Here is a 27,939-nt window from a genome sequence, read left to right on the forward strand (position 1 = left end):
CACATGGGCACCGACGGAAACCGCTTGGGGCCACCGGGATCGGGAACGGCACCAGGACCGCCCCCGGGCACCGGCATCCCCGCGACCCGCAGCCAGCCCGCTCCAGGTGAGCCGCGTCCCCCCGCGGTGTGATGGAGGTCCAGGTGGGGGATTGCTTTTCCCCCTGCCTTGTTCTCATTCATCTCCTTTTTCTTTTCCCCTTCCATACCTAAGTTCTGGAGAGGCTGAGAAGTCAGTCACCAGATATTCAGCTCCTGATCAATGGACCACCCCGGGACGTGTGGCTAGATGTTAAATCACCTCTCAGACTCTCCTGGCCTAGGTTTATTTTCTGGTGCTGGTCCCTTGTCCAGCCTGCACATGGCAGTGCCTGCGTGCCCGGGGCACTGCAGCCTCGGGGGGTTTGTTTCACTGTGTCCTGCCCCAAGAGACCTTCCCTAGGTCTCCCTGTCTGCCTGAGTGGCTGCTGCAGGCTGGCCGGTGGGGTGCTGAAAAATCTGGCTGGTGTGGGGGGGAATGGACTTTAGGGAGCTGAGGAACGCAGTGTGATCTCTGCGGGATGGGGGGTTAAGAAATGGGATCAAAGGCAACGGCCGTTCACATCCATCAGCTTCTTCATCCCTTAGGATATCGGTGTTCTCTGGTAAGGCAGGAAAATTACTTGGAGGAGTGTAAAAACAAGATCTTCAAATCTGCATTTGCTTGGCTGTCCAAGCAAAGAGGAAATTGAAGGGATGAGATCTCAGATGTAGCATGTCTGTTAAACTGTGCACATGACACGAAGCCTAATCCTGCTCCAGACGCTGGCAGGATCACATGGCTAAAAAGGACGCCTTGATCTCCCAGACGGAGCAGCAGGTTGGGTTTTCCCTGGCTCCCCTCTCTGCAGGGAAACTGGGAGGAGGTGTCTGTGTATGTGTGTAGGGAGAGCCCAGATCCTTGGAGAAGTGTGCACAGACGTGTTGGGCCATGTGATGTCCCCTTCACTCCCACACCTTGCTGTCTAATGACAACCTGATGCTGTTCCTGAGGAGGCACTTGGCTTTGCTCATGGCAGGGTTTGCAGTGAGAATCTGCTGGCAGCCTCTCTTGGTTATATTCTGGTTTTTGTTCAGGGGATGGTTGTTCGTCCTCAGGTGCAATTTGGAACTATTCAATAGTGGCAGCTTTACTCTGTTCCCAAAACAACCTTCCTGACGGGATGGCTTTAGGTGAGGTATGGATGACTTTGTGGTTCAGCATGTGTCCATCCCATGCCCAGTGCCTTGGCACTGCTCCAGGCAGTTCTGATGCCCCCACAGGCTCTCAGCACCACCAGGATTCCTGGTGGACACTTGTTCCTGCAGCAGTGCTGGCAGTGGGGCTCACCTCCCTCTAGATGGACATGCCAAGATGGAAATATGAGCTTGGTTTCAAGTTCAGTTCCTAAATAAAACACTTGTCTGGCATGTGGGTCTGTGAGCTGGGAGGGGTTTTGGAAGTGTGTTCTAATCCATTCCTGTGGCAGGTTCAGGGGAGCTGTCCTGGGAACAACTCCGGCCAAGTGTTTCTTGCATGGAAAGAGGTCTGCTGTGGGATTGTGGGGCAAAAAGGGGAGGGATGGGTTTGGGGACTGCCCATCATGGGGTTCAGAGCCCTTCCTGGGCTGTCTGGGGTCTCTGGCTGTTTTGGTGGGTCCCATGTGGATGTTCAGGCATCTCCTCCCTTTCCAGGAAGCCTGTTCCAGTGGGGAACAGAGAGAGGGGTCAAAGCTTGGAGTTGCTCAGAGCTAGGCTGGCAGATAAGTCTGTAACTCCCAGCAAATCTGACCTCTTTGCTTGGCAAGGGCTGTGCTCTGCAAAACCCCTTAGTTCTGGCATTTGGATACTTCAGATGGTGAAATACATTTATCGCACTGTATGTTGTTGGTTTTCTTCCAGTGAAGCAAAAAGGCTGGAATTAGGAAGGCAGCGGATGGAATAAACAATGGCTGATCCACACCAGTAAGCCTGTTTAAAAGCTTCTTGGGGGTTATTTTGTTTTACTTGCAAAGGTTTAGTTATCTTGGAATGCTTTCAGAATATTGTCTTGAAGATTTTTCAATAATAATACATTTATATTCATATGCTAAGTGTAATGCAAAATTCATGTATTCAAGTTATTGATGAAATAACTGCAGCAGTAACTTAAATGCCTCATTCTGTGGATACTAAAATCTTGGGAATAAGCAACATGCAGGTTGGCTTTAACCTATTTTTACAAAATCACCTCAGCTTAGTCCATGCTGGGGAATCCCAGGGTCTTAGAAAGTTGAAAGCCTTAAGAAACATTAGAGGATATTCCAGGTTCTGGTCCTGCTCCTTGCATTCTTTTTGCAGTGTCTATTTAATGTAAATTGCATGGACAGTCTGTACAAAAAAAAAAAAAAAACCAACAAATTCAAACCCTAAACAGCAAACCAAAGAAAAAAAATTCCTAAAGTCCCAACAACCAGAGAAGACTGAGAAGTGTCATCCAATATTCCATTCCTTTCCTCAAAGGTGTTCTGTAAAGTTCCAGGAACTGAGTGCTGGGTGCTGTGGGAACCCCTCTTCTGAAAGGGGCAGAAAATGCAGATACAAATTTAAAAAAATAAAAAGTCTGAATGTCTAAAAAAGGTGAGGCAGCATCACATGTACTTTTTTTCCTGGTTTTATTGGATTTGGCTTGGTCTAAAAGGTTTAGAACTGCAGTTTCTCTGAACATCTTGAGGGCATTGGGTTGCAGTTTCCTTCCTGGCTGAAGGGGAGCTGTGAGCCAGGGGCATCTTTGGGTCCCCATTTCTCTGTGTTGGCATTAATGCCCTGTGGCTGCCCTGGAGGCACATCAGGAAAGAGGTGTGGCTGGAAGGGAATTCAGGTTTGTAGGTGGGAGAAAACTGGGTTAGACGGATTTCCAGGGCCCCTCTTGGTGACACCATGGATTTAGGCAGTTGTGAAACCTCAGCCTCGCTGTGCCTGCTTGGGTGACTTTCAGAACACATTCCTTTGCTACAGTTTTGATTTTGATTCAATGGGCTAGAAGTGACTAGTACATAATCCATTTAAAACACAGTTACAGGAGATTTTTAATGTGTTTACCTTTTGGAACACCAAAGCCTCCATGTAAATCTGCAGGGAAGTGGCACATACGTATTTATATAAATGTAGGTGTGCAGAAGAACGAGTCTCCTCCTTTTTGGAGTCTGGGGCAGTTCCCCCTCAGTTGGGGTGTGTGTCTGAAGCAGAGCGATTGTGATGGGTGCTTTTGGTTTATTTTCACACCTTTAAATGCCTGTTCTTTGCCCTGGAGAGTGAAGCTGAAGCTGCAGAAGCACCTGGCAGCAGTGTTGGTGCGGCAGGAGCTGGCCCTGTGCCGGAACCGGGCCCTGCACCAGGAATTCCTGCAGCTGGAGGCTCACATGGAAACCACGGGCTGGGAGACCATCCGGAAGATGGAAGTAACTTTCTATAAGACTTGATTGTGGGTGTATGCTGTTGTTATGCGGGACTCCCTGGTATATCCTAGAGCTGGAAGCAAACTCAATCAGGGTCCATATTTCAGTTGTAGAACAGACAGGTCTGAAGTACCCCAGATTCAACAGATGCCATAAGAAAAAGCCAAGCCCTCAGGTTTCATGAGTCACATTGTTACTATTATTATTGTTATTATTATGTTGTCATGTTGTTCCCTGAAGTACAGTTTGAGATGGAGATGTTGCAAAGTGATGCGTCCAGATTTTTAAAAATGAAACTGCAATGTCTGCTTATGCCACTGATGCATGGAGCCAGGTTTTTTGGGGAGCACAGTCTGGGAGGGAAATGAGTTCATTCCTGCTTTCTAAGAGCAGTGTCTCTCCTCAGAAACATTTGGCTGTGTTTATTCCTCACACAGCGATAATCCAGATAGCACCTGTTGGATCTGGTGACATTCCTAGAACATCTTTTCCTGGCTGCAGTGCAGCAGCCCAGAATTCAGAGCCTGTCCCTGGGGTGTGTGATTCCCTGCTTCTGATTTTTACTTTTTATTTGAAGCAGAGCAGGAAGGGAGCTGTGCTGCAATGCCAGTTTTCCCCTGCTGTTTTGAAGGGATTTTTCCTCCTCAGCAGCACTGGTGCACACCAGTCTGTCCAGTGTCAGAGTTGATGGTTCTGACACCTGCTGTGAGTCCCAGTCCCAGTGCCACAGGTCGAGCTGCATGTGGGGTTTTTGTTCAGTCCTTCCATTTTGGTGTTCCTGTGCCTTCCATTTTATCTTTGCCAAGTTACAGTTACTTTTTGGAGATGCTGAAAAAATGACATCTCCTCCATGTTAGTTATGGAAAGCACGAGAGTTATGGAGCATGCAATCATTTAATCTATCATGGGAGTATACAGAAAGAAATTATTGCTGTTTTCTCTTCTTTTTTTCCATACAGAATGCCCTTTAGGAGCACTTTATCACAACTCTGTGCACATTTATTACATAGCTGTAGCTCACAAAACTTCTTTTGTTTCTGAGAGATGCACTTTTTCTCCCTGTGTTTGGTCACTAATTTTTAGGAGTATAAATAAATGCACTTCAGCTTTCAGCAAAATCCAGGAATTACATCTGAGTTTCTTTTGAGCATCTCGACTCTTCACGTGGTGAAGTTTTGTTCCCTGAAATTCCACATTTGAGGTTTCCCGAGCAGCTCCTGCCTGGGAGCTAAGCGCACCGCCGGGGTAAAGGGCAGAGGCGGGCAAGTTGATTGTGTGGAGGATTCATTCCCACACCCATTTCCTGCTTTCAGCCTGGTGTGCTGCTGCTGGTGGGGGTTGCGATTAGGAGGATGCAGGATTAATTGCAGGTGCTGCCTGCGTGGTGCCCAGCCCCACTCCCAGCGCTGCTCCAATAAACCTCGGAGTGCAGCAAGCCACGTTTGGAGCGGCCAGCACGGAGCCTTCCCTGCTGGGCTGCTCTCTGGAACGTCTGCCAGGGATTGTTCCTCACAACAGCCCAGCCAGCTGTAAGGTGGGGCATGAAAAACACATTGTGGAGCTCATTTCATCCCAAAGCAGCCGAATCATTGTCTGGAGGCAGCAGCAATAATTCGGTGTTACAGATACTGATTGGGATGCAATAAATATGAGTCAACAAGTTACTGCTGTTCTGTAGGATTCTAAATGATAGAGATGAATAAATGTGTATGAAAGCCCTGCAGTTGATTGTGTACAGGCCACGCTGCTTGGGCAGGGGAGCGGAAAAATGAGGAGCAAATGAGATCCTTGCTTTTAAATATAGTCTGAGTTAAAAAGGCTGTGAGGGCTTTGCATTTAAAGGTGCACATTTTGCAAAGTGATATCTCTTGGGTTGGGGGGTGGGGAGGTTGTTTGGCCTTCAGTTTTGTGTGACGGATTTGTTCCCTTTTAGGAATGGTACAGAAGGGAGATTAAAAACCTGTTATCCCTTCGAGAGGGCAGCTTGTCAGCAGGAGGTGACAAGGAGAAAGGATCCAGCAAGCAGGTAATGGGGGGGAAATGGGCTTTATTCCAGCGATGTGCTCTCCTCGGAGCTGTGCAGCTGTTCTGTGGGGATTGCGGTGCTGGCACATGCAGTGTGAAATTGTGTGTAGTGCCTGAGAAAAGGAGAATCACCTGGGTAAAAAGAGCAATCATTTCATCCAGAGAGCCAGAATTAAAAAAAACTCTGACTGTTTACACGCATCTTCTTGTTGGCTTTTATGAGTCCTGTGCTGGATGGCGTGGAGATGGTCATGACTGAGGAGGAAATGTTCCTAATGAGGGATATTTGCAGAACTGCAGCCAAGGAGCTGTGTGCTGTGTTTATAATTTTGTGAGTTCTGACCTTTCCTCAGAAGGAGCAGAAGGAGATTGCATATCTAAGGAACAGACAAAAAGACTGACAAGGAATACTTAAATATCTGCTGCCATATATCTGCAGTAATGCAGGCTCTTAATCCCTCCTCCTATCTCCATATAAATGATACAGTTCAAGACCAGAGCTGTTTTCTCCACTAAAAGCAGCAAAGCTCTTTTAGATGAAATGTCTAAAAACATCTTGTAATAACTTGGAGCATGCTGGCAAGAGTAGTCACTTGTGACTATGTGTGGAAGCCCCTCAGCCAGGCGGCGCCGGAATAGGCAGGACAGGAGCATCACTCCATTATTCCGAGGAGCCGGCAGCACGCACATCCCTTAGGCTACAGCATTCATTAAGGAAAGCTTACTGGGCTGAAAGCTGGGAACAGATGATAACGGGATATGATTTTCATATTTAATGCATTCCTTGGAAGAGTGTGTGTGCTGCAGATTGATAGAAGAATCAACTGCTACTTTACTAAAAGACTTTCTAGTTTGCCCTATAGCTAACGATGGAATCATTCAGCCAAGAAATTAACTTTTTCCCCTTTTACCTGCTTTATGTATCTGCTAAGCAGGCTGCTGGCTGCCAGGGAATGTTATTATGCAGTTAAATGTTTGGTATTTAAGACTCTTATCAGAAAAGAAACAGAGGCCACACTATTTTGTTTTTATAGTAGGAGGAAGGTTTTTGGTTTCCTTTCTTCAGTGCATTAGCAGTTGTTAATCTGAGTTTATGGGAAGTTTTCCCCATAGATTAAAAATTTTAAAACCTTGAATTTAGAGCATTCTTTAAACTGTAATACACAAAGCAGTGAACCCTAGCAGCCTTGGCCTATAAAGGCCGGCCTGTGGCAGGGTGCAAATTGTGGTTTGAATCGGGAAGTGTTGTGGGGAAAGGTGAGTTCATTTTGGAATGTGAGCTGTCCAATTAGGGCAGGCAGTGTGGGAGATGGGATTTCCAAGTGATGGAAAAGTCGGCATCAGTACTAGAACATCAAAGGCTTGTGCTGTGACTTGGGGGTTGAAAAACTGTGGGCAGGTTTTGGGCACTATGACAGTGTGGTGTGTACCCAAAAATGTCAATTTGTGTAAAATAATGGAGTGGTATCTGGATTCCTTTATCCCTTGTCCTATTCCTCCTCCTCCTCATCTCCCTTCTAAAAACACAGAGGTAACTTCAGCTACATTGTGCATTTTTGCCATATCCCTGGGCTGTGTTTCAGCTCTTAATTCTGTTTTTTTTCACTTCAAATGTGCTGGTTCCTCTATCCAAAACACAGGAGTTTTTTCTCAGTGATGAAGCACTGAGACAGTCACAGAGACTGTGCAGTCGGCATGTGGGATGTCCAGGATACAGCTTGGGGAACTGGTTTTATTTCCCAGCACTGGGATTGGGATGGCTTCCTTCAGGCTAGTTGGGATGCAGTGACTGTGTGATGACTCCCTCAGTGACATCTTGGGGGATCATCTCTGGGCCTTGGGGACCCAGAAGGACAATCCCAGAACTGGCTTTCTACAGATGGGCAGTATCCCAATGCTCAAACACCTTTAGGAATGTCTGACACATTCCTGAGCCATGGGGTATGTTCCCTTCTGGGCTTCCAGTGTCCAGGGGAGTCCTTAAGGTCAGAAGTCCCACACTGAAGAGCTCTTTCCCAGCTGGCAGAGCTGTACAGCTCACGCAACTGTATCCTCTGTGCTGGGAAGTCAGCTTGGAAGCTCTTCCTTGGAGCCTTCAAAAGATTTTGGACTTGGGCATGCTGGAATCTCCCAGGAACACCTATGCGTGGCAGAGTTCCTTCCTGGCGAAAGGGATTGATAGGGATGTGTGCTGTGCCTGTGCCTGTTTGAAATCCATTTGTTTTGGAGCACAGCATCCAAGAGCTCCCAAAGCCATGCAGGACTGTCAGGAGGCATTTGAAAGCACCAAATCCCACACTCAAGAAGTAATTAGGAACCTGAGAGCAGTGGTGATGGAATAAGCTGTGAACTTAATCTGAGTGGCAAACCTTTACTACTACTTAAAATTACTTCATAACTTTTTGTTCTGCTCCTTCGTACGTGGAATTTGAGCTTTTTTAAGGAACCTTGGTCACAGAGCAGACAAGATGCCTTTGTTTCCTTTCAGCTGGGCTTGGCAGCTGACTTAGTGGGGGAGGAAGAGGGGAAAGAGAGGGGAGAGATGTGGAGGTGACTATAAATTGTGCTGCTGGGATTTGGGGCTGGAGAGGAAGCCCTGCTCAGTGTGAACAGTGGTATTACAATGGCTCATTTTGGCTTTGCATAAACTGGCCATTACCCTGCAGCAGTCGTGGTAGCAGTGGCTAGTCCTCCTAAATTTGGGCTTTGTGGGCAGCTCTAAATGTTGTGCTTTGGTCCAAGGTCTCCAAACCTTGAGACCAAATCCTAATCCCAAAGGTTTGACTCTTTGTAAAATCCAGTCACCATTTAGATGGGTTTGAGTCCTTGGTGTGTGTGGGTCTCTTTTGGCCAGGCTGGGGATGCAGGCAGCTTCTGCCACTGGGTGTTTTGGCTCGTAGAGCTTTAATGCAGGCCTAGGTCCTCATTTCACACTGGATGCATGGAAGGTGTGCCAGGGGTTATGTAAAATTAATGCCACAGCAAAGTCTTGAATTCTGTGGCACTTTTGTCTTCAGAGCCCAGCTCCATGTGCCACACACAGTTGTCTCCTGTTAGTCTCCTTCAGCCATGCTCCACCTGTGTTTCAGGTGCTGCAGGCCAGAGGACAGGTGGGAATTGGCACCAATACAGCCATGCCAGGAGAACTGGCCCATCCAGTAGCAGCCTTGCTGGGCTGCCCCACATCAGCTGCCTCGACCACAGAAGGTTTGGGCTCACAGCAGGAGCCTCCTCTGCACTCCCCATACCTTGAGGGACTCAGTCCCGAGACCGGGAATGCTGCTGGAGAGAGTGAGGAGGGAACAGCAGGACATGGGGACCTGGCTGCCAGTGAGGAAGGCTCTGAGCATCTCACCTCAGTTTCTGGTGCCAAAGCAGCCCCCGCGAGGCTGGGACAGCAGCAGGGAAGTGTTCCAGGTATGGCAGTGGGATGTGTCCCTGTCCGCCTTCACCCCAGCCAGAGCCATACCCATGGCTGTTGTTCCTCCTGCACCTCTGGCACTGGGCTTGGAGTGTGGTGGCTCTTACTCCTTTTTTCTCTCTTTGTTTCTTTTGTCCTTTCGACTCCGTTTCCTCCCAGGCCACTCACAGGGACAGGGAAGCGTGCACTGCTTCTTCAGAGGGGTCTCTTCTGGTTCAGGCTGAATTCCTTCTCCCTCAGAGCTGGTGCATAAAAGTTGATTGATTCCCCCAGAGCTGATATGGTCAGGTAGCTGGTCTCTGTGCCAAGGTGGTTTTTGAGGAGTGCCAGGTTTGTTCCCAAATCGCAAAGGCTGCAGCCTCCCTGGACTCCCCCTTGTGAGAGAAGCATGGAAGAACAGGGGCTTGAGGGCAGGGAAGCCCACAGACAAGAGGAGCAGATGGATGGATGGATGGATGGATGGATGGATGATCCTTCACACGGGGTGAACAATGTGGGTGAGCTTGGTTTCAGTTCCTACATTGTGATCACTCCATGATCCTGCTAATGTTTTGAGAAGAATAATAACAGGTTTTGTATCTTGGGTTCATTATTTTTTGTTGTTATTACAGGGGCTAAGTCTGGCCTGAGCAGCTGGTGTGCTTGCAGGAAGGGGAGCAGTGCCAAGCTCCCAGTCCCTGCCGGTGCTGAGGAGGAGGCGAGGCCGAGCATTCCTGACACACGGCAGGAGCAAGGCAGGGATGCCCAGGCTCCAGAGGGCTCCCTGCTGCCCCCACAGAGCCCTCCGGCAGCCCAGGAGGAGCCCTTGGACAGCTCAGCACCACACAGGTACCACCTCCCTGTTTCCTGGGTCAGCTGGGCTGGCCAGGGCACCAAAGCTCATGCCTAGTTCTCCCCTGTCCTTCAGTACCTTTTACCTATGCTGGGCGTTCAAGGGCTCTGGGCACCTCACTAGGATCAGAGCTGGCAAGTGAAGGATTTGTTGCTAAAATGCAGATGATGTCCTTTAAATGTACATAAATCTTATTCCAGTCACTCTACTTGGTAAAACTTCCAGGGGTTGAACTGTTTGAGCATTTTGTTTGGAAATAGAGTAAGAGAGGATGAGAACAGTGTGCTGCAGACACAGGGCCTGTCCTCTGCTGCTGTGTGACAGTGGCAAGATTTTGTGGCCAACAAGTGCAGCGCCAGAGCATCATCGGCTGTAAATCCATCCCGGCAAGATTTTCGGCCCTGCAACGCCCTCATGAGACAGGGAAGTGCATCCCTGTCCCAGCGGGGCAGTGCCCATGGCAGGATGGTCCCCGGGGCTGGCCCAAGGTCACCTGGGGGGCTGGTAGGTCTATAGTGGGACACTGTGCAAAGGAAACAGCACTTTTACCCCTGGACAGCATGTGCTTCTCTAGAAGGAATTCTCCTCTTCTGCCAGTTGGTTGGGATTTTCCATCTTCGTTGTTTGTAGTGTTTAAATCTGTTAATATCTGTTCCTAGGCACGTTGGGGTGGTGCTGACAGCAGTGCTGGGTTGGGTGTTGACACCTGAGCAGAAACTGGGGGCCACCGACAGACACTTCTGTAACTTTATCCCTTTCCCATTTGCATCGGGCTGTTGCTCGCTATGGAAACATCATCTGATTTACATGTAAATAGCTTTCCCCCAGTCCTCCCTTTGTATCCCACCTGTTAATCACAGCGGAGCAGGGGAGAGCACCGAGTGCCCGTCTCTGTGAGCGCCAGCAGTTTAACCTTGTGTTCCCTCCCCGGCGAGGCCTCGCTGTGCAGCGCCTGATGAGACGCGGAGCAGCTCTCGAGGCCCGGGGAAATTATACACAAGGTTTGAGCGCCTGCATTGTCCCCGGGGCATGGCTGGAACCGCGGCTCAGAGCTCTCCTCCCGTGGTGCCAAGCTGAATGCCTGAGCTTCTCAAGGCCATGGAAGTAGGATCACTACTGCTTGCTGCAGAAAAGATACAGGTTTTAATTTGCTTTACCTGAAAATGAAAAGGCAGATCCACTGGCAGGAGCAGAGGAGCAACCATTCCCTTATTGTGCCCACAGCCAGGTGGGCTTTCCATGGTGCCTGGAATGCAGCGTGCACCCTTGAGACTTGCAAAATTAATCGGCCAAACATCGTGTGGAAAAGCTTGCAAGTGATTAGTACCTGAATTTCAACTGTATACATTATACAAGGTATGGGAATGCAGCTGCCTTAGCTGTGTCACACCATGGATTCACAACATGTGATGTCCTTCCAGCCCCCATGGTTTTCTCTTGCAAAATTCCTGTGCTGGCTGAAGAAATGTGCTGAAATTTGCCAGATTCTGTGTATTTGTTGCCTTAAGTTGAAATACCTGTAGCTTGGACTCTCCCACTGCAGCAGTGTTGCTGTGGCATCAGAAGGAAGCACTGTTCATACACTTTGGTGAATTATCTGAAATGAGTATAAGGGATGGTGTTGAAAGGAGCAGAGACCATGGCTGACTCCAGAGGCAAAACCAGTCCTTGTTGTGTGCCAGGAAGCCACAAGTTTTCATCTTTGGAGCAAATGCCTCTCCTGTCTTACTGCAGAGATGCTAGCCTCTGTTTTTTAAGGAGTTTTGGGTTTTTCCTCTGCAGTGAAGTGTTGGCAGCCAAGTAAGGGAGATGTGGAGAAAGGTGATTGAGTATCTTGCTGGTACGTTGCTGGTCACAGTAGGGTGCTGCAGCTTCACTGCTTTAGTTATTAGAACTGATGACTGTTGGGCAGTAACGTCGGTTTTCCTGCGGATCAGAGGCCACTCTCCTGCCTCCTCACACCCAGCCCCACGGGAACAGCCTGGGATGGGTTTCCTGTCAACAGCCCCCTGGCACCGTGGGGGCTCGTGAAGGCTCCTGGTGTCCCCTCCCGTAGAGCTGCTTTTCCAAGGCAAGAGGCTCCGTGTCCTCTTACGATTCCCTGCAGCACCCAGCCCTTTCTTTGAGGGCTTAAACCCGGGGTGCGGGAGGCAGGGGGAAGAGGGTCTCTGAGAATTAGTGTGAAAAAAGATGATGACTATTTTAAGGCCTGAGCTGAGGGGGTGGAAAAAGGCAGAGCTTATGCTTGTGCTGCTTCAGCTGCATTGAGGAGGACTTAGCACAGATGGATTGTGCATTACAAAATGAAACACATAATTCAAGCTGTCAGCTTAATCAGACTGTTTCCAGGAAGCAACCTGTAAAAGAGAAGGACCTCTTGTTTGCTGACCTCTGATCCGTAGCCTGCTGCAGATTGTCATACATTTTGTTTTTCTTTATGTTGGTGTCCCTTCCTTCCCCTTCCCTTTTTATTATTGTATCCCTCTCGAGTGGCACCCTGGAAGGACCACCCAGCGGGAGGAAAACAATGGGAAACGAGACGGCCGCTGGAATACAGGGTTTGTAAGGCTGGCGGAAAAGAGAAAGCACTGTTTAACTGCCTATGTGATCTCCCTGGCATTGTTTTGCTTATTAAATGTCTAGGAAACTCGACTAAAGACGCAGCAGCCCCCACTTAATTGTTCACTGTTGCCCAACACTTGGAGGGAAAACACAGCTTTGGGCACAGCTCAGCACGAGTGTGCAAATGCTAAAAGTTTTTGTGCACAGAGCTTCTCCTTGGAGGCAGAGTAAGCCAGGGTTAACTGTGGAAACATGTCAGCTCCTGCGTGTGGGGGAAAGAAAGAAAACTCTTTTGCCCCAGCTGCGGCGGTGTTCATTGCTGGCTGAGACCTGGGCTGGGAGCCCCACAAAGCGGCAGCCGGGGACCTGAATAGCCATTTACACCTCTGTCCCGGGATTATCCCGCGGCATTGTTTCAGTGGTTAAGTCCTCATTTGCATCATCATAGAGGTGCAGCCTCATCAAAACCCCTCTGAGGTCCCAGGGCTTTCCCCATACCTGTAGGTGGTCACTGGATTTGTTTCGCTTGTGGAGGTGAAGGAATTAAAGTGCTCGGCACGGTGGTGATTTTCATGCAGCAGCGGCTCAGCCCGGGCTGATTTTTGGATGGTTTGTTTGCTCATGTGCTTTTCTTCCACCCTCCCTTTCCTGCTCGGGAACGTGGGTTTTGTCGTATGCTTTGGACAGCTCAAACGACACAGTTTGTTTTCCCAAGGGGTGTAATGGGAATGCACTGACGAGTCCTGTCATACAGGTCCCTCCCACCCTGTCTGTCCATCCGCAGGCCCGGCGGGACGCTGGCTGAGCTCTCGGAGCTCTGCCGTGCGCTGCAGCTCCTGGAGGACCTGGTGGAGAGGACGAGCCCCTGGCACCGGGCGCTGTACCAATGCCAGCCCTCGAGGACAGCAGAGTTGCCCAGGTGAGTGAGTGCAGCCCGGGTGACAAATGGCCCATGGCAGAAAAACACAATAAATGGAGCAAAAGAGCAAAGGGAATCCCCAGAACTCGAGTGTTGCCAAAACCAGTGGCAGAGAGCCCTCCCTGTTCCTCTTCAGCCTCTGGGCCCCTAGGTACAGAGCTGGGAATCATTAGTGACTTTATCAACGATGCACAACCTCCACAGACTGAGACGCTTGTAGGCACTTGATGAGAGGATTCCTCGGGAATTAGAAAGAGGGGCCCCAAACAGGCATGCCCCCAGCCTGCCACTGGAGGCAGCTCCACCAAGGGGATGTGCTCAGCTTCCCTCTCCCTGGGAGGCTGTATCTGGCATGTTCCAAGTGCCACGTGTGACCTCTCTGTCCTGTCCCATGTGTGTCACAGAAGACCATGGATGTTTGTTTGTTCCTCTGGTTCTCCTATCTCCAGGCTGGGATGGGCTGTGCTCACGGGGCATGTCCCCCTGCTTTGTGTTGCAGTGCTCACGCTGGGGCCGGTAGGCTGGCTCAGGGCAACCTGGAGGTGACAGAAGCTGTGGTACTCCAGCAGCTCCAGGCTGTGTCCCATGGCGGGCAGAGCAAGAGCCTTCTGCCAGAGAACACTGGCAAGGCCGCCGGTGGCGTGGGGCACGAGGAGCACACCAGGTATGGGGGACACAGAATCCACTAGGGGTGAGGAACATCATTGTCTCTGCTCTGGATCCCTGCTGCCCCTCCAGCACCAAGGCAGCCGGGCCTGCACTGGCAAACTGAGCTGTCGGAGCCTTGTGTGCCTTGTGGCGCTCTCAACGGGAGCGTTCAGGACTTCATTTATTTCCCTCCCATTCCCCAGGGGTGGCTCCTGCTCCACAGGGCAGCCCCGGGGTCCCCCGATCCACAGTGTTTCCCATTCTCTGGCAGGCAGAGAATTGCAGGAACTCCAGACACCTCTCAGTCAGTCATTCCCAGCATCTGAAAGTAAGGACGGGAAATGTAATTTTGAGAAGGAAATTATTCTGTGTGAGACAGAAGATGTACACGGCCTTTAAAAACAAAGTGCAGTTATTCAATTTTTTTCTCCATGCATATGCCACAAGGACAAGTGAGAATTACTTTTTTTTTTTTTTTCCCAGGTCTCTTTAACCCAGGAATGAAACCAATTTCCATTCTGTCTTGCTTAGCTTCTGTCTAGACTTCCCTCCCCATCACAGCCTCCGCAGTGCTCAAGTGCTGGCAGGATCGGGGCACTTTTGAGCACTGCAGAAGGGTCTCTCTGCAGTACCTGCCTCTCCTGTGAGGCTGATATGCCTGCGGGCACCAGAAGCTCCTTGTGTCTCCTGAATGGTTTCTTAGGGACAAACACTCCTGGAGTTAATTGGAATTCACTCCTCTGAAACTTCACTGGAGCAACAGGAAAAACAAACAGCTTTGTCAAACAAAAGGATTGCAGGATTGGTATTTTCTACATTAAAAGACACCTTGGTTGCTTTTTTCCTTTTCCCTTTTTATTCTTTCTGAGCAAAAGACAAGTCTGGGGCAGTGGGTGCCTGGCTGTGCCCCGGGAGTGAGCAGGCCATGGTGCTGAGACTAGGACTGTGTCTTTGGATCCTGAGCCTCAGGACAGGGAAGGCATCATGATGATGATGGTGATGATGATGGTCACCCCTGCCCATCTTGCAGAACTCACAGGTGGCTTCCTGCATTTCCCACACTGAACATTTTTAAAAGAAAAAGTGGGAATTAAGGACCAGATGAGTGGTGGCTTTTCCCAGCATGTGTAGGTGGGATGTCTCACTGAGGGTATTGGTTTGTTCCTCAGGGACACAGATGCACTGCGGACTCTCCTGAGCCATCATGGCTTGTTCCTGAAGCAGCACCAGGTTCGGCTCCCAGAGAGGGTGGCAGAGATGTTTGAGCAGCTGCTGGCTTCAAGAGAGGAGGAGCAGCATGGCCAGGTGGGCACTGACAGCTTGAGTAAATCAGGAGCACTGGAGACTCCTCTGCACTGCTGCAGCTGTGCCCTGGCAGGGTGTGGCTTTCAGGGCAAGGATGGGCAGTCTGTGGTTAACCAGCCCTGGGGTCTCAGGGAAATATGTCCAGTGCTTCATCCCATGGGAAAAGGGACTTTTTAAGGTCCCTACCCTTCATACCAGTTAGGCATAGGAACAAGCTCACCCCTTTGCTCTAGTGCAAACTATCATGAGGTTTCTATCTTTGTCTTTCTCTGTGACTTTTTATCATGAATGATGTATTTTGACTTTTTTTTAAGCAGAGTGGCACTGAACACACAGAGCATTTTATAAATGGTGGCTTGCTCATAGTTTTTCTAAGTTATTGCAAAAGATTATAGCAAACTATTTAAACAAATTAATAGAAATGGCATTCCATCAGCTGTGAGTGCCTCAGTCTCTTACTGTTTGTGCTGTTAAGCAATTGTTTTACTAAACAGTGAGAGAGCTAGGGCAGAACATGGAGTAGATTTTACAGTCTCGAGTCTATATTTCTGTCCCATACCAAGCCCCAGAAGAACATCCTAGAAGTCAGGTAATGGAACATCTAACAGAAACACCCTGAAAGCAGATTACCCTGGGAGTAGTAGGCCTGATTGTGTGGTGGAAAACACTTGAGGGCAAGGATAATGGAGCTGTGGCTGTTTCTGTTTTGAATGCTCAGGCTATGCTGGTGCTGAGAGAGGCCCTTCCAGGGGAGTGTGGGGACGAGCTGCCTGTCCAGAGTGATGAATCCTCTCTCAGCCTGCCATCGATCCCGACCAAGAGCAGGAAAGGAAAGCAGGGGAAACTGGCACAGAGAGAACCAGGTAAAGGGGTGTTCCAGCTCTGGCTGCCACTCCAGGTTCCTGCTCTGGCCATAGGGGAGTTCTGTCCAAATCCCCAGGGGACTGTGCAATAGCCACTGGCAGATCAATGTACATTTATGATGAATTTGTGGGATTTTCCTAAAAATCTTGGTATCGTTTGTGGTTCTGGCTACTTCCCAAACCAAATGATGCCTGTGGTGGTGGATTTTTCTGCAGGAGAAGAAAGGCCAAGCCCTGTGGCTGTTATAAAATGGCTTGGTGAGTTCTGTGTGCACATTTACAAAGCGTTTCCCATTTAGGAACTGGGAGATATATTTGCTGCCTCTTGTGACAAAGCCAGACCACAGAAGGAATTGCCAAAATGAAAGGGTTCATGCGGGGCTATTTCCCAGCTCAGGATGTGCCAGTGTCAGGGAGAGCCCAGCTAATTTTTTCACACAGGTAGGGAATACATTATTCCAGTAATGGCAGCTCACTTGCTCTGCTCCTGGAGCACCCCTTCCATTGGAGTCTGGCAGCAGCAGACAGTTAGGCTGCTGTGCTCTTTGCCTTTGTATTTGCACTTGCAGCAAATGCAAACAGGCTGCTCCAGGCTCCAAAATCCACACTGTTCCTATGTGCAAAGGCAACCAGACTTTGATTTAAGCTAATTTCCTGCAGTAGGTCTGGCACATGCCACATGCCACCACTACTGGGCATTGCTGTGGATTGTTTGTTTCCCAAATCCATTGTTTCTTCAATTCTTCAGGACATTTGGTTGGCTTGTCCTTCTGTGAGGAAGCTACAGAGAGCCAGGGTGGCAAATTCCCAGTGGACACTGCTTTTAAAAGCGGTAATGGATAGTTTAGATCAATAAACAAGAGATAACAAAAGTGGGAAATTAAAGGGAGTAGGGCTTAAAAGCAAACAAACCGGTCTGATGGTTGCTGCTTTGAAATGGTTTCATTACGGCATGTTCACATCCAGAAGTCACAGGCTGGAGTGAAGATGAGAGCGGGCAAGAAAGTGTGGTGGGAAAGATTGCCATTACAGGTGGAAGGGGTGGCTGCATATTAACCTTGGGCCCAGCATTCAACTGGGTTATACAGTCACACCCTGGCGGCTCCGTGCCGCAGGCAACTTCAGAGGGAGCAAACCCAGCCGCTGGCCCTGAGCGCAGATTAAACATCACATCACAGAGTCGACATTGGCAGAAACAAAGGTGGAGAGCATGGTGCCTCTTTAATTCCTTGTAATCATGTTCCACGTTTGCACCATGTGAATATCCTCTCTGTGAGCCCGTCAGGGCCTGCTGTTGGTGTTACAGGGGTCAGTCTCTGTGGGGAAGATCCAGTAATTATATGGCAAACTCCAGAGGCTGCTGGTTTGATTCTTTCTGTGAGTAATTGACTGGGGATCATTAGAATAAGCATGGGGCAGATCCCTGCCAGCCAGGAGCCTCCTCTCTGCCTCCTGTACCAAAGCTGCCTGATAACACTGGCTCCCTCCAGCCAGTGCCATCACCAAGACCTCCCAACTTCTCCTGGCTCTCTCGCAGAGCAGATACGCAAGTGCTAATGTTTCCTGTGTGTAAAAATCCCAAGAAGCTCCTCAGCCAAACCCAGTAACTCCAGCCTGTCCCTTGTGAGGGAGCTGTCTCTGCTGTTCCTCTGTCTTCAGGAATGAGGCTTCTCACACCTCACTTGAAAGCCAAGCTGCTCTTTTCAGACATGATTCATCTTCAGCCTGTGATCTTCTGGTTTGAAACACCAGCAGCCTTTTGGGGCTTTGGGGTTTGTTGGACTTCACTGTGAGAGCTGTGTGGATGCACTTCCAGACAGTCTTTAGGATGGCACTTTGGGAATGCTTCTGGAGTTTTGGTTCAGTTTTCTTTTACTTATGTTACATAAAAAGAGAGCCAAAACATTCATTTACTTGAATATCTGTGAATATTCCAGAAGTATTTGTGTTGGTTCTTTAATGCCCTGTATGAAGCTTGTGGGAGGCCACCTGTGGATAATGGGCTTTAAAGGGATCGTACCTAGTGCACAGCTCACCCAGAGAGGAGCTGGCTGATAACAGCAATCTCCTGTGCTACCAGGTTTTGTGAGGATACAGTGGGAGAGTGGGGCTCGTTCTCAGCTCCTCTGTGGATGCTTTGTTTTTTATCAGGGAAGATGTGTAAAAGAAGTCATTCAGCTCTTCGGCTGTTCCTGAGGTAGGCGAATAGTGCAAGATTAAAAAGGATAAACCCCATTATTCTCATTTTGCTGGGTGACTCTTTAAGGGTCTCATTTATGAGTAGGAAATTGCTGATTTTATTGAAGGGGCAAGTTTGTTAAATGTTTAACAAAACCAGATTCTCTCTCTCCCCTTCACTTGTCTTTGATTTGAGCAGGCATTAAGGCTATAGAGGATTTGGATAAAAATGGCAATAAAAATGCTCCACTCATTGGGCTCGGCTTTACAACAGCTGGAATGTCACCCCCAGCTGCTCTCCAGGTCTAAAATCTCCTGTGGGAATAAGGAGGAGAAGTGCTATTACAAAGAAAAAAAATAGCCCTTCTTTATGTATTCTATGGGAATGTGAAGGAGCACAAGCTGGATTCTGCCTCCCTTTTCAGGCCACCTTTAATAAGCCAACAGTCTTGCCACCACTTTTCCCACACCCACATGTCCTTCCCAGTGAGGTCCTCCTTTGAGGATTCCAAGGTGCTGCTTGGAGTGCACCAATCAAGGCATTTAATAAGTCTCAGTCAACCTTTTGCTCTGTTTGATATCATTTGATATGTTTGGGATGGAGCAAGTTCCTCAGGCCAGCGCCAGGTTGGACACTGCACTTAAGTCAGTCTGGATGAGGTCATCCAACAGCTCATGTTGGATACTTGAGTTCCTTAAAGACCTTGGAGTCTTTCTGGAGTTGTGAATACTGGGTGGAAATTCTTCATCCATCTTAAAGTAGAGGGAGCAACAGCTTGAGTGCTGGTTTTGGAAGAGGCCAATGCCATGAACTGTGATACATTTTAGAAAAGGGGAAGTAATTCTGGTTATTTTACCCCCTTTATCTTTTTTCCCCTCTCATTCTTGATTTCTCTTTCTTCCTGGGAAGGCTCTGGCACCTCTTTGGTGGAAGTGCCTGAGACCGAGCAGGATTTTTGCCACTGCAATCCAAGTGCAGAAGGGACTGGGGATGTCCACAGCCAGTTAGGAAGTGGAGAATCCAGTGTGGTCAGAAATACTGAATTGTCCTGGGTTGGGACATTGGTTGGACAGCAGGGCTTAGTTATAGTTTCAGTGCTGTAGATAAAAACATATATATAAAAATATATATATGCAAAGCAGCCTTTTAAAGTGGGATTTGTGCTTGTGCATTATGTGCTTTGGAAACGAATACAAAGATGAGCAATTGTCTGACTCCAGGGAATGAATCCACTTGCCTCTTTTTTTTTTTAAATCAATCTTTACAGAATGGAAATGAGATCCACAGAGCAGGGGAAAGGGAAGAAAGGAAAGTGAGGATAAAAGGTTTTGAAATAGTTGGGTGTTTGGCTGTTTAAGTCATAAAAATCTCAAGATACATGTTTAATTTGATTTTTATAGAATTTATTAATTTTTTGTCAAATTCAAGAGGATGGTTGAAAACACAGAGGTATCAAATAATATTGGCAGAACTGTAACATTCCAATATGATCTACATTTAAGGGGAAGGAGAACAAAAATAACCTTTCTAATCAATGTAAATGGGAACTTGGAAAGTTCATAGTCCCTGTTTTTCCTGCACAGGCGGTGAACGCAGCCACAACAGTCCCAAAGGAAGCAACAGTCTGGGAACGCATTCGGAAAGCAGTTCCTTGTCGAATGGAAGCACTCCTCCCTTCTCCAGGTAAGGCTGTAACACTGCAAATGATTCTATGAGGGAGAAACCCCAACAGAAAAGGACTGAAGCTCCCCTGATTTATTTTTGTATTGGACAAGTGTTAAGGTTGTTGTTTCTGTAATCAAGCACTGCAGGTTTGGAACACCTCAGGGTATGAGCTCCTCCTTGCTTTTAATCCTCGGGCTCCACAAAATTTTAGACTGCTGTGGGTGAGGCCACTTATGATTCTGAATATGTTATTAAAATCATAGAACTTCTATAATTCAAGCACATTAAATACGAGCTGTAACCCAGCATCGATGACTGGCATTCCTGCTTTTCGTGGGATTAATTCTTACCATCTTAGGTTCAATTGTTTTCTCTTTTCATATGTTTTCTCCTTTCTGGAACTTTAAGAATGATAAGCCACATTATCCTGCCTTGTGCTATGAAATGCAAGGGTGTTCCTGTAGATGAGTTTTTGAAATGTTACATTTTAGCCCATCCCTGAAGCCTGGGACAGCAGAAAGAGCAGTATAGGGCCCTGAGAACTTACAGGATCACTGCAGCTGAATAAAATGCGTAATATAATATTAACTATTTTTTATTTAAAATAAAAACTCTCCAAGCTAAACCCCATTGCTTCTGCACTGCTGGCCAATTGTGCCTGCAGCCACTTCTGCCTCAGTTAGATCCTGTACTTGTTTTTTTTGGTTTTTTGTTTTTTTTTTTTCCTACAATTTTGATTTGTATTGGATTTCAAATAATTCTTGTTTATAATCCCAGGCCTCTTGGTGCTCAGCAGCAGCACACTTTGTGCAAGGATATGCGATGATGCTGCTTTAAAAAACCATGGAAATAAATCTGTAAGTTAGTGTGAGAGTTAGTTTTTAAAAATGGCTCAAAGCCATGGCGGGGTTTGGGCGCAGCCATGGGCACTGGCTGCCTGAAGCGCGCCACAGGAAGGAGGAAGAGGCAGAGCTGTTTGCAGCCGGGCTGTGCCATGCCATGCCATGGTTCTGCTGCGCTGCAGCTCTGCTCCCAGCAGCCACTTCTTGGGCTTTATTGCTTTCACAAGTGGTCTCAAACCCACTACTTGAGAATAAACATCCCTGCGAGCTCGGCCGTGGCACTTTATAAATTCTCCTTTGCCGTGTTTTGTCACTGAGCTGATGAGTGACCTCGGCGCAGACCCCGCCAGACCGGAATAAAAACCATGACTCCTCTGATGTCCCCCAGACAATAATTATCATGTGCCAGTTAAGCCCAAACTACAGCTGAGGGATTTTACTTTAAAGCGGAGGCTCGGGCGCAAAAATGCATTTATAGCTCTTTGTCTGGCACCTCATTATGTGTGGGCCTGATTCATTAAGTAATTGGTTTGCAGTTGTTTACATGAGTATTAAGGCTTTCTATTCAGCAGCCTTTGAGATACACATTGTGCAAATGTTGCATGTTATGAATGCAGAATGAGGGGCTGGGGCCCGGCCCTATTGGCTAAACACTGCGCACTGTTGAAAAGCAAGAGAAAGAGATTGGGTGCTGCTTTGCATAGCAATGACTTTCTTAATAAGCTTTACAGATTGATACACACAAGCTATAAAAGATGCAAAGAGATACTCTTAGCACATTTATCCATGCTCGTTTCACTATTATGGGCCTGGAGAAGGGAAGAATTGAGGGCTTTCATACTCGGGTTTTCAGTGCGTGTCTTCAGTGCATGAGACTTAATAGAATCTGATGTTTATTGTATTATAAATCATGGGGAAGTAGGCAGATCTGCAACAGTTTATTATTAAAGATTCTTTCAATGTAAATCTTTTTCTGCCATTGTATTTCCTACAGCAAAATCATTTTGTGGTTGAGTGGGGATGAAAGGCATAATGTACGACGGAGTGAGTCTTAATAGGAAGCTGCTCTCTGAGTAAAGACCACTTGTTCCCTTTTGTTCGGCAGTGCATGCCAGAGCTTCCTCTTCTCCCAGAAATGCCGCCTGCTCTACCTCCAGCAAGAAAACCACTTTTCCCTGTCTCCTTTACTTTCCCGGAGGAATATTTCCACGCACAGAGATCCACCTTTGGGTGGGATGTCAGGGTGCTGCAGCAGGCGAGAGGGCATTAAATGACATGGTCCTGGGGGGAGAAGATATCAGAAGTCAGGGCTGAGGCTGCCAGCAAGAGCAGGCGGGTGGGCAGCGATGTGTGTGGCATTGCAGGGGCCTGTAGCGATGGATGCAGCCAGTGGAGGTCACTCGCTTTCTGGGAATTCCCCATTTTGGATGCAGGCATTTTATTTTTCTTTGACTTGTTTGTGCTCTCGTTTCCAAATAATCTGGAGATTAAAGGTGTGTTATCAGCTGAGAACCAAAGCCTGCTTTGGATTTGTCAGGACACCAACAAAGTGTAAAGTATTTTAAACTTTAATTAATCTGCTGGAAGGACTCTCAGGGGGCGGTCTCTGAAGTCTGGTTTTCAGCCCTGTTGCCCAACACAGCTGTAGTGACATGCAAATAGAAGTTGGCAGAGTCGAATTCATCTCTTAATCGTTCCCGGGCCCGTTGGCTTCGGCCATCGGGGGGCACTCGGGATCTGCGCATCCCCCACTCCCTCTTTCCAAACCAGTCCCAACAACCGACAACAAAAACTCTGCTGTACTCTGAGGATACATCCCAGAGCTTTGGGGCTTGCAGTGCTCAGGATGTGCACAAATGCATTTTCCTTGGAAATCCAGGAAAAGTGCCATCTCGTCAGTCTGGATTCCTGGGAGGTGCACCCAGAAACCAGGCAGGATCCGATGGTTTTATCTCCCCAGTGTACTCCCAATCGTTAAATGGCTTCCATAAGAAGCTGACTAAAAATTCCAGCAGGATTCTCTGCTGTTCCAGCTGTTTGTGTGAGCTTTGTTTCCTTTGCCTGCACCCCCAGCTGCTGGAGAAGCAGAGCTGTTGGGGTGGCGGTGCCCTGCCAGGTTTGTGGGGAGAGGCACCAACATCTGCCAGCCAAGAACAGAGGGAACAGTGGATTTTTTGGCACTGCCCCTGCTCTCCTGCACAGCTTCCCCATAGTGCTGTGATGGATCTTTGTGTCAGTGGGTTTTTTTTTTTCTCCAGTGTGGTGAATCCAAACAGAGACTGGTCTTAGACACAGTCGCAGCTTGATAGAAATCTTTGTATCCTAAAATAAGGGTTGTCCTACTCACAGTGTAATTACTGAAATTCAGTGTTATTACTCCAGCTTTGGCATGATGAATGGACTTTTGAGTTTATACTGCCTATGTGACACTGTGCAGAATATGTACTGTAGATACTTGGTTTTTCAGGGTGGGAAAATCCCTTGGCATTTAGGATTTCCCAAATTTTTTGGGTGTCTTTTTCACTTGATACTAAAATGTAAAAGTTCAACAGGTGCTTTAGCAAGAAAACCCTCAGGCTACAGTAAATGTTTTCTGCTGTTTTCCAGCAAGCCCCCTTGATTAACTTGGCTCTTGTTGTGCTGGCATTTTCCTCTTAATATTAATTTTCTTTATAGAGGAAAAAATATTTTCTTGGAGCTTTTTCATTCCTTGCTGCTGCAGCATCTTCAATACAAAAAGCCTGTTTCATCAGAGAAATTGAGAGATTAAAAGGCCTCTTTGAAGTGAAACTGGTTTGGGTTTTTTCTTTGTCAGCCTGGGTTCAATTTGGAATTATTTTAGGGAAGAAGCAAATGTGTAAATGGATATTGGAGGGTCATGATGGAGGATTAGTGGAGGTGCTGGAACCAGCCTGGCTGCATTTATAGCCCGAAAATGTCTCAGCGGAGGTCTGTGCTCATTGTGTGTTGCGGCTGCTGGGTGAGAACTGCCACAGCCAGGGCTGCTGAGGGCAGCTGCTGTGTGATGCAGAGGTGCAGCTGCTTCTCCCCAGCTTTGCACATCTCACTCCAGAATTCATCCCCTGCAGCATTTCCCAGGCTTGGTCACTGGGAGCTGCTGTTCCCCCTCTGGCCTTTCTGATGTCCTCACTCTGTTTTTTATATCTGCCCAGCATTTTCCTGTGCTGACAGCTCTCCTGCTGAGCCTTTGCTGCCACCCTGTCCCTATCTCCCTTCTCTGGGATGGCTGTGCTTGGCTTTGGCTCTAGGCTCTTTGAGAAGTGAACCCAAATCCATACCTGGTGCATCAGCTCCGGGAAGATGAACTTCAGGAAATGGATGGTGTTTAGTAGAACACAAACATCTCTCTCCTTGCTCTCCTGACAGCTTTGATCTTTCTCTGCATGGGAAGCTGGGGTGGGCAGTGGGAAGGTCTCCAGATGTTCCTACAGCCATTGTGATCCTTTCTCCATGGATCCTTTGGCTGGATCTGGAGGACCAAGTCCTAGAGACCTGGGCAGTTCTCTCTGGTGATCCTCAGCACTGGACCCAAAGCACTGACTTGCTGGTGTTTTGTTGTGGGATTGAACCACAGAGAGAAGTGGAACAGAACTGACAAACTCAGTTGTCAAATGGCTTTTGTGAGAAGCTAACTGAAAATCCCAGGAACCCCATGCTTCCCTCCCAGCAGCAGGCTGGGATGTAGTCAAGGGGAAGCAGTGGCTGCTGCCCCCAACCTCCTTCTCAGCTACTTGAAATGGTTCCTGTGCCAGCATTCACAGGAGGAACCTTGCCAGCTGCAGCTCAGCAACAAATGGTTTCCTGCTCCACACCCCGAGGAAAACAGCATAGCCCCTTGAGCACATTTTATGGGCTGAGCCTGGGATGCATGGAGCACCTCCTTGGGAAGTACTGAGGACCAGGAGATCTCGCCAAAGGGAGCCAGAGCTCGAGGTGTTGAGCAGGAGCAGCCCAGAGGCTACAGCTTCAAATCCTCTCTGGGTATCCTGTCGAGTGAAGGCCTTTGAAGGAGAAGTAGAGTATGAGGAAGTGTGGAGTTTTGCTTGGAATAAAGGGAAAGGCAGTGGGATGGTGCACTAAAGGAATGTTGGGAGAAACCTTTGAAACCCAACAGTTTAAAGTTTTTTACTGAATAAGGTCATAATGAGTTACTGTTAGTACTAACTGTTAGTACTCTGCTAGATCTGTCACTTGGTGCTAGCACTGTCTTGGTTTGGCGCCTTGGTGGAACTTGGGCTGTGTTTAATATTCTGGGAATTTCTGTCCACAAAGTGGGAGCCTTTGGAGAGGAAACAAGATTTAAACAGTGGGAGCTTTCTCTGAGTTAAAAGGAAGAACGGCTACACCACTGGTAGCTGCAATGTGTGAAACTTTACACGTGGCTTTCCAGCTGCAATCCCAAATTCTGACTGAATATTGAGGGTAATGCAAGCAAGAAATCATCCCTGGGTTTTTTTGTCTCCTTCGCAAATGCCTCCACAATAGTGGAATATTTGCAGCTCCCCACTTTAAGCACTTCTGTTTTGGCTGCCACCTTTTTAAATGAAATGCTGCAAATCACAGACATTTCAGAGTCCTGTTGTGACTGAGGCCACAGCTTCAAACTGCACCTTGACATTGGCTTATATTTCACTGGTTCTCCCAGTGATATCCCAAATATCTCCTATTTGATCTTCCTTATTAAAATCAGCTGAAGCTTTATTTTTGGAGCTTCCTGCAGGACTGCTGCTGTAACAGTTAATTCTCCCCCCCATGCGATTATTCCCCAGCCCCAACACAATGCACACGCTGCACACAAAAGATCAAAATGATTCCAGCTTGTTCGAGAGATTCAAAAGGGCCTGTGATGCTCCAGACACAAGAGCAGCCATTTAGCAGAGCAGGCTCGGGCTGCAGACACACATCAAGGTAGATCAAAGGCAGCAGAGACTGCACATTGCCACGGGGCCAGGGAACAGCGCCAGGACCCAGAGGTGCACACAGGGAGGAAGTGCAGAGAGCAGCACTGGGGGAGATTTATTTTTGTTTGGATTTTGTCTTTCCATACTCTGCATGCTCTGAAAGTCAGCAGGGCCCTGCTCCTCTGTACCTTAACTCAGTGCTGGTGTAAATCAGTGCTGTTAGCGGGGAATGACTCCAACAACAGCTGGGCCAATGTCCCTCCTGCACATTAATTCCTCCAAGTTTTAGGTGAAGAAGTCTGTGATTAAACAGTTATTTGAAAAAAAAAAAATAGTTACAGAAGTTACTGGGTTGTTGGTTTTTTAAACCATTTCACAGTATTTTTTAAAAATTCACTTATGTTTTTTAAATTGGAGACGTTGTGCTGATTATTTGAAATGTTTTACAGGACTGAATTGCGGAAGGAAACAGTAACTGCCATAAAATCCAAAGGTAAGAGACAAATGTTATGCTACTGAAATTTAAATTTAAAGTTAACTTTCTAGTTAAATTTATACCATAGAAGCCCTCCCAGAACAACGTATGACCTGTATAAAGTGCAGAGAAGGGAAAGCAGGAATTTCTCTGTCTCCTGTGGCAGCTGGGAATGACAGATCCAGGGCAGAGAGGAGGTGTTTGTGGGGTGGATGGTGTGGAACACACTGGGATCTTTGCAGGATTTAATCAAACACCAGTGAACAGCAGGTGGAGAGAACCTGGAGAAGGAAAAACCTGTGGGTTCCTTGGTCATCCCTGTGATCTGGGACGTGGGTGGGTGCAGCTGGATGGTTTTGTCTGTGGCCAGGCTGGTTTTGTTCTGAATTGGTGTCTGGGCCCTGTGTGTTTTCACTGTCCACACATTCCAGTTGCTCCCCCTTTACCCCCTGCAAGGCCCACTGGGGCCTGCAGCCACCTCTGACACAGCCTCCTGCCAGCCAGGCAGCGTTGGGAGCCAGGATCTCTCCGCCTGAAGCCCTGCTCTGGGTGCTGGCAATCCAGAATGGCCCAGTTTTAGAGGTGTGGCATTGAACTGAGGTATGGATGCCATCAAGGATGGCTGCTTTGGTGGCGCTTGAAAGGCTCTGGCGTCCCCGGCCCCTTTCCTGTCTCAGAGCCGTTCAGTGTGGGGGCAAGCACAGGGCTGTCTTTGATGTTCCCAGTGGAGTGCAGCCCTGCTGCCCAGGGGGCCAGGGATTGAGGATGAAAGATGCAGCTGCTGCATTTGTAGATAAGGTGTTCATGGAGCTGGTGCTGTCAGAGGCATCAAAGTGCCTCAAACATGAGCCACAGTGTCTGTGTGAGCGTGACAGCCTTCCTCCTCCCTCTGTCCCTGGCTGAGCCCTGGGCCTCATCCCGGCTGCCTTTGGACAGCCAGCAGCCTCTGGATTGGGTGGGAACAAGAGAGCACGGCTCTGTCAGCCACTGTGGCCCTGACTTCATGTGCCATGCTTCCCGCTCTGTCCTATCCATGGGTCAAAAGAATTCACATCTCAAGAAATCTCTCAGGCACTCTAAACTGCTGTGGGATTCTGCTGCTGTCAGTGAAAGGGTTTGCTGATTCCCAGAGGCTAAGGTTAAAGCTGTGTGCTCCACTGAGATCAGGCCTGCCTGGATCCGATCTGGTCTCAAAGTGGTGATTTTTCACTTGTGACATCATTGCCATTTTTGTGCCAACTCCGTGATGTCATGGCCCACTGGTGACTTCACCACAGGGTCAAGTAGTGGGGAGAAAGGGGAAGAGAATAGACAAAGCTGTGATTCAGGCAGCAGCTGGTCAAGTAAATTGCTTGGAGTGGAAGTGTTCTGCCTGGCTACCTTGTGGCACAATGGAGTGGGAGCGCTGAATGAGGCCGCTGTCCGGCACAGCCGCTTCACTGCCAGACACCACACTGGACACGCACACCTGGGCTCCCAATTCCCAGCCCTCAATCAGCCTCGGGAGAGTTGACCCGTGCTTGTTCCTGTGATAAATGGCATGGCCGCAGAAAAGGTTTTATACTTGTGCTTTCTGTCTCCTCACCCGCAGCGTTCTGGGGCGAATCTGATGACAGCAACTCCGAGCTTGAGGCCGCTTTGCGCCCACAGACCCACAGCATGGATTCAGATGACTTTGATGAGTTCTATGACTGAGATTCTCTCAGTGATTTTTGGGAGGGAAGAAACAAACTGTATTTTCTTTTACACACTGAGTGTGCCACAGGCTGAAGCGCTGCTTGCCACTTTATTGGCAAGGAAAATTTAAATACCAAATAAACATAATGG

General features: G+C 48.2%; 1 protein-coding gene across 4 annotated transcripts; it reads left to right on the top strand.

Moving 5' to 3' along the window:
- Nucleotides 1-27,933, top strand: KIZ (kizuna centrosomal protein). 4 transcript variants are annotated; one of them, XM_083857415.1, is made up of 13 exons: nt 1-106; nt 1,920-1,982; nt 3,310-3,457; nt 5,388-5,480; nt 8,569-8,896; nt 9,512-9,728; nt 13,079-13,213; nt 13,713-13,877; nt 15,031-15,166; nt 15,885-16,029; nt 19,792-19,891; nt 26,087-26,130; nt 27,704-27,933. In XM_083857415.1, the coding sequence occupies exons 2-13, from the start codon at nt 1,966-1,968 to the stop codon at nt 27,805-27,807; spliced, it is 1,632 nt and encodes a 543-aa protein (XP_083713541.1). In that variant the 5' UTR covers nt 1-106; nt 1,920-1,965; the 3' UTR covers nt 27,808-27,933. The 4 variants fall into 4 exon arrangements, with proteins under 4 accessions (XP_083713541.1, XP_083713542.1, XP_083713543.1 ...); XM_083857416.1 differs by lacking the exons at nt 26,087-26,130; nt 27,704-27,933 and adding exons at nt 16,778-16,861; nt 18,110-18,226 and having other exon boundaries at nt 19,792-19,892; XM_083857417.1 differs by lacking the exon at nt 15,885-16,029 and having other exon boundaries at nt 27,704-27,816.
- The last annotated feature ends 6 nt before the right edge of the window (nt 27,934-27,939 follow it).

Source organism: Zosterops lateralis, assembly GCF_965231275.1.
Source record: "Zosterops lateralis genome assembly, chromosome: 3".
Taxonomy (NCBI): Eukaryota; Metazoa; Chordata; class Aves; order Passeriformes; family Zosteropidae; genus Zosterops; species Zosterops lateralis.

Bases quoted from the DNA above. Each gene is read 5' to 3' on its own strand.
- KIZ (XM_083857415.1), top strand. The intron at 3,458-5,387 runs GTAACTTTCTAT...GTTCCCTTTTAG, and splicing joins AGACCATCCGGAAGATGGAA to GAATGGTACAGAAGGGAGAT. The intron at 15,167-15,884 runs GTGGGCACTGAC...TTGAATGCTCAG, and splicing joins AGGAGGAGCAGCATGGCCAG to GCTATGCTGGTGCTGAGAGA.